At 35.4% G+C, this 15,849-nt stretch overlaps 1 protein-coding gene across 1 annotated transcript; it reads left to right on the forward strand.

Moving 5' to 3' along the window:
• Positions 1 to 10,958: 10,958 nt before the first annotated feature.
• LOC108218780 (uncharacterized) lies at positions 10,959 to 13,460 on the forward strand. Its single transcript, XM_017391886.2, has one exon. It carries the CDS (start codon positions 10,959 to 10,961, stop codon positions 13,458 to 13,460), a length of 2,502 nt encoding a protein of 833 aa, XP_017247375.2.
• Positions 13,461 to 15,849: the final 2,389 nt, after the last annotated feature.

Raw genomic sequence — 15,849 nt, forward strand, 5'->3', positions numbered from 1 at the left:
AATAATATTTTTAATTAGACCAACAAATTATTCGAAATGAGGGCAGAAAGAGTGAAACGACAAGGGATATGTGACAAAAACACCATGCGGTTTCATTGCACATTTTTAAGTGTTAGTACTATACTCCATCCGTCCCACCAGATTCTTTACAGTTTACTTTTTGGGATGTCCCATCCAATTCTTTACATTTCAAAACTTACCAAAAATAGTAAATGAGTCCCACCACTTCCCAACTTTTCCTTCCTTTTCACACTACTTTTACACCCTTTTCACACAACTTTTACTCCACTATGTCTCTTTTATACATTAAAAATTGATGGGTCCCGCCACTTCACCCACTTTTCTTTCTATTTTCCACTACTTTATACATATTTCTTAATCTCCGTGCCCAAACCAAACGTAAAGAATTTGCTGGGACGGAGGGAGTATATTTCAACTTTTTTGTAATTATCGATTTTTATTTTTCATTTTATGAATAAATTTCTTAACTAGATCACTAATTTTTTTCAAAAAAAAACTTGATCACTAATTTATTTAAAATGTGGATGAAAAGAGTGAAATAGACGGAACATCTTATAATTTTTGTAAATTTTTCATATACCAAACCGCTAGCATTCTTGAATATTAAATGATTGATAAATTTAAATCTGAATTTAATAATATATATGTGTGTGTATGAAATCTTGTAACCGAGGCCAAAAGATAAACGATGTTCATCGTTAATTTATTTGTACCACTACCAAATGAAGCTCCATTAAGTAGTTGGTTTCTGTATGATAAACTAGTGGAGCTCAACTGTACACATGATTCCAAGTAACTTGGGACCTTGACTGCTGAGCTGGGAATCTACGTACTGGTCCATCCAGGAGATTATATGTCTTGTTTAACCATGATTAATAATCCACTGATTTCCGAGATCCTTAATCACAAATCAGCTTTCGACATACTTAATTAATCAGGAAAGTGGCAGGAGCATGTGATCCATATATTTTCCTTACCTGCTTCTTGATTCTAGACATGACTAGAAAGTAGATTTGATTTGTACAAATCACAATGTGTGATTAAATAGTTGTAATTTTAAAGTGTATAGTAGAACACGTCTTTGTTCTCCGGATCATAGGATGTGGTTGAGTACCAAAACTTTGGTCCAACGCAAAATGGTAGTGATGGATAGTGGATACGAATTACGAACAAACCAGAATGGGGTCAAATGTTTTTCACGTTACTTTTGTGGAGTGTATCTGAATTCTTTTTTACAAAACTCATTTGTAAATCTATACGACAATTAATTCCAAATTCAGGTAAAATTCCGTTGTGATCATTCCAAATTTAAGTAAAATTACGTTCTAATCATTAAAAAATTATGTTCATCATCTTTCGTGCTCTGTTAATAAAACTCAACAGTCAAGAATACAAATAAGTCAAGATCACTTGTACATGTTTGTTTGCGTGAAGGTTGAGACGCCGGGTTACCTTTCAATGTTTGAAATGAAAAATTCCCACAAAATTTTTCAGTTCTCCAATTTTCTTGTAATAGAATTTTTCACATTTCCAATAATAAAATGAATTTGAATTTTTAACTATATCTTTCTTGTTTCTTACTCTGGAGATCATGTGCCTGTTTGGTTGCAGGAAGCAGCTTCTGCTTCTGGCTCCTGCTTTTCTTGATCCGTTTGTGTAAAGAAGTAGAAGCACTTTTAAGAAGCTGTGAATGCTAGCTTCTCTCTCACAGCTTCTGCTTCTTTTCCAAACACTTTATTAACTTATTTACTTCTCACTTCTGCTTCACTTCTTTAGTTTAAGCAAGAAGTCACTTCTTTTAAGCCTACCCAAACGGCCCCCATATTTGGAGGTCTAGGAGGTCTGTTTTTCAAGTTCTGGGAAAATATATTTACATATGGGGGAGCAGATGTGGGTTTGGTGCGGTTTTGGCTAAAACGACAATTAGAAAAACATGTTTTTTAAAAATCAAAAATATTAACTGCAAACTCATTGTTGGTTTCGGTTTTAAAACCTCGATTTCGGTTTATATCAGTTCAGTTTTGCTTTCGAAACCTCGGATTCGGTTTCTATATCCGATTCTGGTTAAAAAAACCGCATGAATAAAAATATTACACATAAATAATCAAAATTATATATCCGTATAAAATTTAATAACTCTTTGCCGCAAACTTAATTTGTGGCTCCTTTGCCGCAAAATTCTTTCAGTGAACTCTTTTAATATGAGAGTAGATATTTTCCAAAGACACTAACTAGTTACCCTCTATATCTGTCAAAAAAAAAAAAAACTAGTTACCCTACATATATATCTCCTTTAATAGAGCTAATTCACTGTAAAATCCGGAGTTTTAATTTATTTATTTAAATATTTTTATTTAATTAGTATTGTTATTATGAATTGGATATTAAATTTAGATTGTTTAAAAATTCATATCTCACTCGTTATTTGCCATTAAATTGTAATATTTACCAATTATGAAACCTCTGAGAATGCTTTTTCACTGTTTAGTTATAGTCAAATTGAGATCAGCTTGTTATCATGTGGAAGGATTTTGAGAATTAGAATGAGGACTTTTGGATTTATATGCTTCGTGATTATTTGCATTATTGAATAAAGAGTTAGTGTTTATTATGAATAATTTGATAAATTTATTAGATATTGATTTTAGAGTTATGGAGCCGTGTCTCTAAGTTTGTGATTTTTGATTATTGGGTTTGACCGCTGCTTTGACTTATTTAAAAAATTGTTTTATTTTTGTTGTTGAATTAGTTTAAATATTCCGAAAATTCGTGATGTTGCAGTTGGTATTCAGAGCCCGGGCTTCGGCCTATGGAACCTCCCTAGAAACCCATGGGTTATGGATTTCGTACTAACTTTTGATATTTATGAATTACTACGTAAAATTGTAGATGGCCGATAATTGAGAATTTTGGATTCTTAGGGGTGATGGTAACACAGAAGAAGATCCAGAGCAAGAGAGTGATGAAGAAAAAGATTTGGAGGGCGATGAAGGGGAGGGAATGTAGTCGTTGCCGGCGATAGTGACGAGGAAGAGGAATAAGGACCAACAGAGATCGCAGATGAAGGGCCGATTGAAGAAGAAATTTGGAAGGCTGAATGTTCCAAGACTTCTCGCAAGAAAACTCATAACGGGGAGTGGGATCGACTTTCCTCTACTTTAAAAGGTGTTCCAAATCTTATGAAGCAACTGGAGAGATGTAAGCGTCATCGATAGAACTATGGTGGGGAAGTTGACTCGACAAAGTGCAAGATTGCTCGTCTTGAGGAGGTGGTCCGCCAATTGAGAGTGGAACTTAAGAATATTAAAGAGAGTTTGAATAATAGAGATTAGATATCTTATTTCAGATAATTACGTATTGATGTGATTAGAATTGTGTTTCGACTCTTAATATTATTGCTATTTCGTTATATTGTGTTGGCGTGAATTATAGTTGTGTTTCATCTTTCGATAAATATAAGTTCATTGTTTGTGTATAGAAGAATTTGTTTTATTATTTCAGAAAATATGGAAGGGGAGAACAACCAGAACGCCAATGACAACGTGAACAACAATGGAGAGGAGAATGTATTTGAACAACTAGCTCAGACCCTGGCCGTATTTGTGAATCAGCAACCAAAGCCGAACATCGTCTCTCAATTTAAAAGATTGAATCTGCCAACATTTGATGGGGCAACTGATCCAGCTATAGTCGAGATGTGGATAAAAGAGATGGAAAAAGCTTTCGGATTGCAAGGAAGCAATGAGGAACAAAAAGTCACTCTAGCTGTCTATCAACTACAAGGAAGTGCTTATGATTGGTGACTCATGGAAAAGAAAAAGAACGAGCAGAACGCGACAACAAATACTGAGGGGATTCACGAACCATATACATGGGCAAAGTTCAAGAAGGCATTGGAGGACAAGTACTTTCCTCGAACAATTCGTGTGAAAAAGGAGAGGGACTTTATTCGACTCGAGAAAGGGAGGAAGACTGTTAGTAAATATGAAGCGGAATTTGCAAAGCTTGCTAATTATGCGCCGACTCTAGTTGCCGATTAGAGCAGCTGGGCAAGAAGGTTGGAAGAGGGACTTCAAAGCGACATTAGGAACTCTGTGGCATCGTTTGAACTTCAGACATACGTTGCTTTTCTCAGCAAGGCTTTGGTGATCGAGATGTGCTTGGTAGAATCGGAAAAAGCTACAGACAACTGAAAGAGGAAGAGGTTCGCTCCAAGTGGGGGACAATCATCTGAAAGAACACCTTTCAAGAAACCACACGTGTATGCTCGAATGGGGGGCCAGGAGGAACGAGAAAAGTGTTCGAGGTGCTGTAAGAATCATCTAGAGAAGGACTGCCGATGGAATACAGGTGCTTGTGTTTATTGTGAAGAAATAGGAAACCGAATTTCGGAGAGCCCACACAATCCACCGCCAAGGAAGGAAGCAAATAAGAAGACAAACAATGGATGCGTACTTAAGCTCACCGGAATTCGTAACTAAGGTATGCTTTTTCTTTATGTAATTATTATTTATTTATTTTCGTGAATTCGGGGACCAAATTCTTTTAAGGAGGAAAGAATGTAAAATCCTGAGTTTTAATTTATTTATTTAAATATTTTTATTTAATTAGTATTGTTGTTATGAATTGGATATTAGATTTAGATTTTTTGTATTTATGTATTTAGATATTAGTATTAATTGGAAGCTTCTAGAATTTATTTTGTGTTAGTTAATTTGAATAAAAAAAGAGAGAAGATTCTTCATTGATGGAAAGAAGCGTAGAATTATTTTTGAAAATCGAAATCTTCTTTGGAAGACTTTATACTTGGAAATTGGTTTAAGAGGTGGAGAAAATTATGACCAAAGTTTTGCAACTTCCTATTTACAATTAGATTATATGTGCTATATAAGAATCCTTTTAGAATTCGAATAAGTCGTACATCGGTTTATGTGGACGGGTATATTTTCTTTTCTCTTCGATCTTTGCAAGTATATTTTGACTTGAGATATTAAATTCTAGTTCCTTTTCATGTGTGTTTGATGTAAATATATTTGGTTTGCTTCTTTGTTTATGCTGAAATTCGTGCATAGCATTTTTTGAAAATCAGTTAGGTTGTAAAATTAATAGTAAATTGAAAATTGATCGGATTTCATTGATTATGGACATTCTGAAAAGATCTTTTCGTTATCTACAATTTTTGTCGAAGGCAGTTTTTGAAATTCTTAGTATATCTATGCTAAAAATCACATTCTTTGTTACCCTTCAGTTTTAGGTCACGAACACTTTTTCCTATGTTCAAAAATTCGCTATAAATTGATCGTATGTCGAAAAGTTACTCATGATACCAATATGGAAATTTTGAGATATAATCTTTCATTATCAGTTATACCCGTTTGATGTGTCAATTGGTTTAGTTGTCTAAATTGACTTACAAGAATTCAGGGCTGTTTATACTTTTCTGCAGAGTTGTTTCATGTTTAAAAATTCATATCTCCCTCGTTATTTGCCATAAAATTGTAATATTTACCAATTATGAGACCTCTGAGAATGCTCTTTAACTGTTTAGTTATTGTCGAATTGAGATCAGCTTGTTACATCGTCAAAATCAGCTTTGTATGTAATCTGGTCCAGAGTAAATTCTGTAGTGTTACTTGAACTTCTAAAATTCGTAACTAATTCGTTATCTGTCCGTTTATTATGAATCTGATCATTCTGGAATCCTTGTTAAATTTACTTTCAGTCTTCAGATGATTATGTTCTCATATGCAGAAGCTATCTTTAGTTAATGTTGAGATTTGTAACAGGATGTATTGTTATTTGTCTTATTCGATAATTGAATTGTGTTGTTTGTTATTAGTTGTTAAAGTTTGAGTTTTGTTAAGACTTGTTCCGTGCCTTGATCTTGATTGTTTAATTAGTACTACATGTTAATTATTTTTTGTTTATTAATTAAATGTATAGGCTTTGTTCGTGTTATTAATTTCGGATTTTAAGTGTCGACTTTGAGGTACTCACTTTTAAATTTTGAAAAGATATTTCGATTCTGCTCTTAATTTCGTATAATATATAAGATTTTTTGATTTTAAGTTTATAAGATATAAGTATTTGTGAATTTTAGAACACTGTCTCTACGTTTCAAACTCGTTCGCAATTTACGTTATAGTTCCACAACTAGCCTTAGATACCCCTAGTAGGCGCAATGGTGTGCAACTTAAGATACCTGCTAAAGGCGCGTGATTATTGAACTTTAGAACCCGGTCACTGGGTAAATGTGGCGATGAATAAGAATAAGATCCCGGTCATTGGGTAAGTGTGGCCATAGAGCAAGACTGTGATATTTATAAGATTTAGAGTTTGTTTTATTCTGTTTTGCTCTTTTCTGTTTAGATTCTTAAATTGTTTTTAAAACATAAACTTTGGGTCGGATTTAATTTTGCAAATATTCTGCATATTATTATTATTTTTCAGAAACAATGTTTTATAAAACCGCCCATTGATTTTGAGATTTGTTTACAGTCAATTGTTACTTGTTGAGCTGTGTAGCTCATCTGTTTTTCTATATTTCAGGTTCTTATCATGTGGAAGGATTTTGAGAATTAGAATGAGGGCTTTTGGATTTTATGCTTCGTGATTATTTGCATTATTGAATAAAGACTTGGTGTTTATTAAGAATAATTTGATGAATTTATTAGATATTGATTTTGGATTTATGGAGCTGTGTTTCTAAGTTTGTGACTTTTGATTTTGGGTTTGACCGCTGCTTTGACTTATATATTATTTGAGAATTTTGATTTAAGAAATTGTTTTGTTTTTGTTTTTGAATTAGTTTTAATATTCCGAAAATTCGGGATGTTACAGTTGGTATTCAGAGCCCAGGCTTCGACCTGTGGAACCTCCCTAGAAACCCGTGGGTAATGGATTTCGTACTAACCTTAGATTTTTAAGAGTTACTTCGTAAAATTGTAGATGGTCGGGAATGGAGAATTTTGGATTCTTAGGGGTGACGGTAGCACAGAAGAAGATTTGGAGCAAGAGAGTGATGAAGAAGAAGATTAAGAGGGCGATGAAGAGGAGTGGAATGTAGTCGTTGCCGGTGATAGTGACGAGGAAGAGGAATAAGGACCAATATAGATCGCAGATGAAGGGCCGATTGAAGAAGAAATTTGGAAGGCTGAATGTTCCAAGTCTTCTCGCAAGAAAACTCAAAACGGAGAGTGGGATCGACTTTCTTCTACTTTGAAAGGTGTGCCAAATCTTATGAAGCAACTGGAGAGACGTAAATGTCATCGACAGAACTATGGTGGGGAAGTTGACTCGGCAAAGTGCAAGATTGCTTGTCTTAAGGAGGAGGTCCGCCAATTGAGAGAGTAACTTAGGAATATTAAAGAGATTTCGAATAATAGAGAATAGATATCTTATTTCAGATAATTAAGTATTGATGTGATTAGAATTGTGTTTCGACTCTATGAATATTATTTCTATTTCGTTATATCGTGTTGGCATGAATTATACTTGTGTTCATCTTTCGAGTACTATAAGTTCATTGTTTGTGTATGGAAGAATTTCTTTTATTGTTTTAGAAAATATGGAAGGGGAGAACAACCAAAATGCCAATGGCAACGTGAACAACAATGGAGAGGAGAATGTATTTGAACAACTAGTTCAGACCCTGGCCGTATATGTGAATTAGCAACCAAAGCCGAACATCGTCTCTCAATTTAAAAGATTGAATCCGCCATATTTGATGGGGCAACTGATCCAGCAGTAGTCGAGATGTGGATACAAGAGATGGAGAAAGCTTTTGGAAATTGATCGTATGTCGAAAAGTTACTCATGATACCAATATGGAAATTTTCAGATATAATCTTTCATTATCAGTTATACCCGTTTGATGTGTCAATTGGTTTAGTTGTCTAAATTGACTTACAAGAATTCAGGGCTCACTACACCATAAACGGTCTACTACAACATTTAAAGCTAACGTTGCCATTGTTTCTGTTGCCTTTGCCATTCATATTTTGGCTACCACAACATTGTCATCTATCTGTTGCCTTAGACATCCAAAATCTGTTGCTAGTAACTGTTGTCGTAGAGACTGTTGCTTTAGGTATGAAGATTTGTTGCCATAAATATTTATTTAAAATATAAATGCTGACGTGGCTCTAGTGTTTCCCCACCCTTGGACCCACGGATGCTGATGTGGCAGTGTGGGTCCCAGTGCTGCTGACGTGGCACTGTGGGCCCCGCAGTGTGGGTCCCACTGTGGGACACCTCGCTAGTGACGTGGCATTGTGGGACCCTTGTGGGCCCCACTCTGGATGACGTGTCAGTACTGTTGTGAGATGTGAAGAAAATGTTTTAAGGTTGGGGAATCGAACCCCCAACCTCCCATGAGAGAGTATATGGTGCCAACCACTGCACCAAACCTTGCACTTGGTCAAAGATTCCATTACTTTAATATAACCTGTTTACAAAATCTTGATTAAATCAAAAAAGGTAGCATTACAACTATTATTTAAAATCCGTTTTCAACGATCCATCCGTACAGATGTTAAAGTCTCGTGACTTTGGTGATGCGAGAATTTTTTCGAAAAAATCTGGATTTATTCGATGCCGTCTTTTAACAGTCAAATCGGTCAAAGCTGCCAACTCGTGTCAATAGACTAGTGCAGAATGAAGAAAGAATTTTTTTTAAAAATCCGTTTTCAACGATCCATCCATACAGATGTTGAATTCTCGTGACTTTGGTGATTCGAGAATTTTTTCGAAAAAATCTGGATTCATTTGATGCCGTCTTTTAACAGTCAAATCGGTCAAGGCTGTCAACTCTTGTCAATAGACTAGTGCAGAATAAAGAAAGCATTTTTTTAAATCCGTTTTCAACGATCCATCCGTACGGATGTTAAATTCTCGTGACTTTGGTGATGCGAGAATTTTTTCAAAAAAATATGGATTTATTTGATGCAGTCTATTAACAGTCAAATCGGTCAAGACTCCCAACTCTTTTCAATAGACTAGTGCAGAGTGAAGATTGTATTTTTTTTAAAATCCATTTGCAACGATCCATCCGTACGGATGTTAAATTCTCGTGATTTTAGTGATGCCCGAATTATTTCGAAAAAATATGGATTTATCTGATGCAGTCTAATAACAGTCAAATCGGTCAAGACTCCCAACTCGTGTCAATAGACTAGTGCAGAGTGAAGATTGTATTTTTTTTAAATCCGTTTTCAAAGATCCATCCGTACGGATGTTAAATTCTCGTGATTTTAGTGATGCCCGAATTATTTCGAAAAAATATGGATTTATCTGATGCAGTCTATTAACAGTCAAATCGGTCAAGACTCCCAACTCGTGTCAATAGACTAGTGCAGAGTGAAGATTGTATTTTTTTTAAATCCGTTTTCAAAGATCCATCCGTACGGATGTTAAATTCTCGTGATTTTAGTGATGCGAGAATTTTTTCGAAAAAATATGATTTTATTTAATGCGGTCTTTTAACAGTCAAATCGGTTAAGACTCCCAACTCGTGTCAATAGACCGCATATTTAAATTAATCATGGATCCGAAAACTTAATTTTGGTATTAAATATACATCAAAATATTAATAAATTGATTAAGATTATTAATAAACAAAAAACAATAATTAAAATTATCTTATTTTAAGTAAATAATTAAACAATTTAATTGAAATAGAATTATTATATTAATGTTGTTGCTGAAAATTAGGGGAGCGGTAAAAACAACCGCCCATACTTAGTGAAAATTTCGAACAACTCATTTTCTAACACACACTCACACTACTCTCAGCTCACTCTCTCTCTCACCTCACCTCACCGCACCTCTCTCTGCTCAACTCCTCACCGCTCCTCCGCACCTCTCCGCTCACCTCCTCACCGCTCGTCACCTCCTCTGTACTCCTCACACACTCACACTTATCCTCACACACTCACACCTCACACACTCACACCTCACCTCACGCTCATAGAAATTAGGGCTTTTAATTTAGGGCTTTTTAATGTTCTTTTTTTACTATTTTGCTTGCTGATTAGGGATTTCATTTTATCTCAGGTTCGATTTTGCTTGCTTGCTTGCTGATTCGGGTTCTATTTTGCTTGCTAATTAGGGTTTCGATTTGGGGCTTTAGTCGGTTTCATCTCAGATTCTTCGAGCTTAAGGTAATTTCATCTCTTGTATTCTCTTTGTGTTTTGTGTTCTATTTATTATTTGTGTTCTAATATGTGTTCTGTGTTATATTCTGTTTTTGGTGTTTTGTTATTATATATTTTTAAATCGAGTTGGATGTGCTGAGTTAGATTTTTTTTTTTAGTTTTGTGCTTCTCAGTTGTGCTAGGAATATTTATATGTAAGTAGTTGTGTTTTTTGTGTTTTGTGATTATATATTTTGCTAGGGATATTTTTTTAGTTTTTTGTGTGTTCAGTTTTATTTATTATGATTATATTGGTGTTCTTAGTTTAGTTAATTATATATTCTGGTGCTTTAGTTGAGATACTAGGAATCATCAACTAGATTTAAAGTTTATATATATGTTGTGTGCTCTGTATTTTGCTCATTTTAATGTTTATATGCTCTGTGTTTATATGCTCTATTTTAACATTTTATGTCCTCTGTTTATATGTATTATGCCATGTTTTAGTTGAGGATTATGTTTAAGTATTTTAGGTGAGGATTATGAACTGTTAGTAATTAAGTTGAGTGATTATATAGATATTACGTATAGGTTATATAGTGTAGGCATATGTATGTTAATGACTTAATATATACCAGAACCTACAGGACATAAGAATCATGTATATAGTCATATGAGTTCCAGGTCTAACTTTTAAGTTTTATACTACACTTTATACAAGGTCCTTAACAGCAATTTTCATTGCTAATCTTGTTATAATATTCAACGTATATTATAATATTTCTATGATTCTTATTTGTAGTTATGGACGACGAGGAAACTATCTGGATAAATCTTCCTAAGTTTAGTGAGAGATACGTTGGTGGGGTAGAGGCATTCATTCAAAATGCATTCCCCAAATTTTCCGTAGGTGATGAAATAACCTGCCCTTGCAAGAATTGTAATAACCGCAAGTGGTATAGGGCAGATGTGATCTACAATCATCTTATATGTAGTGGTCCATCCACATTATATGCTAATTGGGTTTATGAGGTTTCACTTAGATCTGATAGAGATAGTGAAGATCTGATAGATTGTGAAACCAACATAAATTTTGGAGATACCCTAGATGAGATGCTGCATCGTACTAATGGACCAAATGATGATGTCAAAAATGTTTTTCGCCATGTTCAGGAGGGAAAGCAGCCTTTGTATCCAGGCTGTGCAAAGTTTTCGCGATTAAGTTTTATCGTGAGACTTTATTCCTTAAAGTGTGCTCATGGGATTTCAGAGTCGGGATTTGGGGATATACTAGGGTTGATAAGGGAAGCTTTTCCACAGGCACACATACCATTATCTTTCAATGCTGCGAAGAATATCATTAGAGATCTAGGACTTGACTATAAAAAAATACACGCTTGTCCTAACAATTGCATGTTGTATTGGGGTGAGAATGAAAAAGAAAATTCCTGCAAAACTTGTGGTGTTTCGAGGTGGAACATAGTGGAAAAAGAAGGGACGAGCAACAATGATCCAAAGAAGTTGATTCATAAAGTGCCGAAAAATGTCATGCGCTATTTTCCACTTAAGCCAAGACTACGACGAATGTTTATGTGCGAGGAGTTTGCAGAACTTATGACATGGCATGCTTTGGGACGGAAAAATGATGGCAAACTTAGACATCCAGCTGATAGTGATACTTGGAGGGCAATGGATGCTAGGTATCCTCATTTCTCGTCAGAAACTAGGAATATAAGGTTGGGTGTTGCTGCTGATGGATTCAATCCTTTCCGAACAATGAATACTTCACACACCACCTGGCCTATTATTTTGGTTAACTATAACTTGCCTCCTTGGTTATGTATGCGTCAAGAAAACCTTATTCTTTCAACCCTCATTTCTGGCCCGGAATCTCCATCCAATAACATTGATGTTTTTATGCAACCTCTTATTAGTGAGTTAAAAGAGTTATGGGAGGAAGGGATAGAAACCTATGATTCGTTTACTAGTCAGAATTTTAGGTTACGTGCTGCTGTGATTTGGACCATAAGCGATTTTCCCGGATATGCAATGTTATCCGGTTGGAGCACCAAGGGCAAATTGGCTTGTCCAGTTTGTAACTACGAGACCTCCTCAATGTACCTAAAGCATAGTAGAAAAATATGCTACATGAATCATAGGAAATTTCTGGATCCCGAACATAAGTGGCGGTTTGATAAAAAAAGATTCAATGGTGATGTCGAAATGGGAGGGTGCCCTGAAATTTTAACAGGATCAGACATTGAGGAATTGCTATCAGGCTACATAAATCACTTTGGGGGGGATCCGCACTTACGAAAAAAGCGTAAGATTGACTCGCCTTTCAAAAAGAAGTCAATATTTTTTGATTTACCTTATTGGAGTCACAATTTACTTCGGCATAACCTTGATGTTATGCACATCGAAAATAATATTTGTGACAACATAATTGGTACGTTACTGAATATTGCTCACAAGTCAAAAGACCACGTCAATGCTCGATATGATTTACAAGATCTCGGCATTAGAAAGGAGCTTCATCCCATTGAATCTGGCGATGGGACGCGTGTTGAAATTGCTGCTGCCATTTTTGATTTGACAAAGGAGGAGAAAGATATATTTTGTGCAGTTCTGAAAAATGCAAAACTGCCACATGGTTGTGCATCGAACATTAGCCGTTATGTGCACACGAAGGAGAGAAAAGTATCGGGCTATAAGAGCCATGATGCTCATTTTATGTTGCACTATTTGTTACAGTTCGCCGTGAAAAAATCATTGAAACCTGAGGTCGCAGTCCCTTTAATTAGATTAGGGGCATTTCTAAGAGGTATTTCGGCCAAAGTCATTGACTTGAGTGAAATTTCTAGGCTGCAGAAGGAAATAATTGAAATTCTTTGTCAATTTGAGACAATTTTCCCTCCAGCCTTTTTTGATGTTATGGTGCACTTGCTAGTTCACTTATGCAGAGAAGTACAACTGGGTGGACCAGTGAATCAACGCTGCATGTTTGGAATTGAGAGATATCTCAATAAATTAAAGTCATATAATCGCAATAGAAGCAAGCCTGAGGGCTCCATTGCTGAGGGTTATCTGGCTGACGAGTGCTTAATATTCTGCTCACGATTCTTGAATGGTAATGAGGGAGCAACACAACTCAGAAGCTGTCCACAAAAACAAGAATTTCCTATTGGCACGAGAAGAAACAAAGATGGAACAGCTGTTCACTTAGAAGAATCTGAGTTAAAAGCATGTCATCAGTACATTTTATTCAATTCTGCCAGCAAAGAAATTGAAAGTTTGATTGAGTAAGCTTTCAAACTCTAACTTGTGCTGGTACTTTTTTAATAAAATCTTTGTTATTTTTTTTTATTTTTTAACCAAGTAACCTAATTATTTTAGGGAGCACCGTGCCCTTGTCGATGGTCAGTCAAAGTTAAAAAGATACAAGCGGGAGAGAGAGCATACTGAAGATTTCTCAAAGTGGTTAAAGGAAGAAGTTGCAAAAAAAGAGAATGTTTCAAAAGAATTACAAGTGCTCGCAATGGGACCGAATCCAACAGTTAAAAGGTTTAGTGGATATGTAATTAACGGATATAGGTTCCATACAAAGTATAGGGATAGTAAATGCATCTGAGATTTCATCACAAAGGGGAATTTCAAAAAAGCCGCTACGTTGGTGGAGTACAAACACTGATAAAGGGAATCAGTGCTGATATATTTTCTTTCACTGTGTTGATGGAGCATGTGAAAGACGACCTCCAATATTCAGAAATTGGAGGAATTTATATAAGCAAGGGGAAGGCATCCGGGGGGTGGACGATGGTCAGTAAAGATGCAGAGCTGGCTGCACTGGTTGATAAAGCCAAGAGTGGTGACCATATTGATCTCTATGTTGACACGGTTCTTGATAATACTAGTGAACCACTCCCACAAATGCAGCCTCATGTAATTATACGGCCAAGGGAGAATATATATGCAGGTATCAAATAAATAGTCTATATAGCTGAACATTTTGATAAAAAAACTAGCACATATACGTATATAATTTATGAAACTCCTGCCATCTGATTATATCTTAATGTAATTTTCAGATCAGAAGCAAATGAAGCGCATGTATGTTACTGCTCATCACTTGAAACAACAACAATTGAACAAAAAATCTGTTCGGGTTGGTAAGAATGCGAAGATGCCAACTCGAAAGTCGCCAAGACTGAATAAACAACAACAAAACAACGAAGCAAGTGCGACTAAAGATTGTGCAAGTGCTAAAAGGAAATTGGTTTTACCTGAGCCATCACATGAAGATGAATGTATGGGAGATAATCAGTTGGAGGTAATAGTAAGAAATATTTTGTCAACATTCAAATTTTTGAGTTCTCTTCATGTTTTAGAATTTTAACTCCTCCCCTTTATAGTGACAACTTAGAAAATACTGTCTCGCAGGGGTCCGCTCTACCACCTCCACCCCCTCCACCACCGCTAACACCATCAAATAAAAAGTTTGCTATGCGTATAGAGGATTATGACAAAGGTCTGACGGATTATGAAAAACAGAGAGCTGCAAATCTGAAGAAGAACAATGAAGTTCTTATAGCCCTCAATTTGCCCACCTTAGCAGCTGCAATTAAGCCTCCAGACTTGAAGAAAAAGCAAAAAGAAAGGGTGCAAGAGGACAGCGAGGATTATGTTCCAGAGCATACGGAGGAACATGATGATGATAGTGATTCTGAAGTTCCGGCAAAGGTGTGTCACATCTGGAGATTCAATTTACCACTTTGTAACCCATAAAATGCTTAAATATTACCATGTGTACCTAATTATATATATATATATATATATATATATATATATATATATATATATATTGCAGAAAACCAAAAATGTGAAGAAGACCAAGTCTCTTTTTGGACCAACAACTCGTTCAAGATCCAATGCTCCTCCTGTGAAAGATGTTACAAGTGACAAGGAAGTGAATGATGCAAACCACGAGGAACATGTCCCCATTCAGTTACCAGAAGCGGGTGGAAAAGGTACGGTGGATGATTATATGGCTATGCGGAAACGCCAAAGGGAGAATTCTGTAAAGGCTGCCACAACCAAAAAACCACCTCAACCTGCAGAACCTAGCTTGGCTGATTACGAAGATGGAGAAGAAAATGAAGGTCAGCATATATTCCTTTCTTCATTTTTATTGTACAGCCTTGCTATAAAAAAAAATTCACAAAAATTGAATTTGCCTGATTTCATCGATGTGAATATTTATGATTTTTGTGATGTCAAATTAAAAGAATTCACATCAGTAAAATCAATAATATTAAATATAATCTATATGTCACTAAAATTCTTAAATGGTATTTAGAAGAGACTGAAAGCACTGAATTTATAGGTATTGGCATTGTGATAACATATGGATATCTATAAAGCTAAATTTATGTACACAATATTATTAGTCTTGACGGCTTTATAATGGGGTAAAGGGACTAACCCAAACCATATACGGATGCATAGTAATTTAAATGTGCTGCAAACAGAAATGTTTTTATATAATATGTCCGAGACCTGATATGCTTTATTTTTTTATGTAATGTTTTTTTGTTCTTTCTCTAATTAATGCATCATCTATTTTGTTCATGCACCTAAAGTTGAAGTTCCAAAGAGATTCCGAGGAGGAACAAGAATGGATAGAGTTCACTCCAGG

Source organism: Daucus carota, chromosome 1 (assembly GCF_001625215.2).
Source record: "Daucus carota subsp. sativus chromosome 1, DH1 v3.0, whole genome shotgun sequence".
Taxonomy (NCBI): Eukaryota; Viridiplantae; Streptophyta; class Magnoliopsida; order Apiales; family Apiaceae; genus Daucus; species Daucus carota.

Excerpts from the sequence above, each read along its gene's own strand:
- LOC108218780 (XM_017391886.2), top strand. The coding sequence starts at position 10,959 with ATGGACGACGAGGAAACTATCTGGATAAATCTTCCTAAGTTTAGTGAG.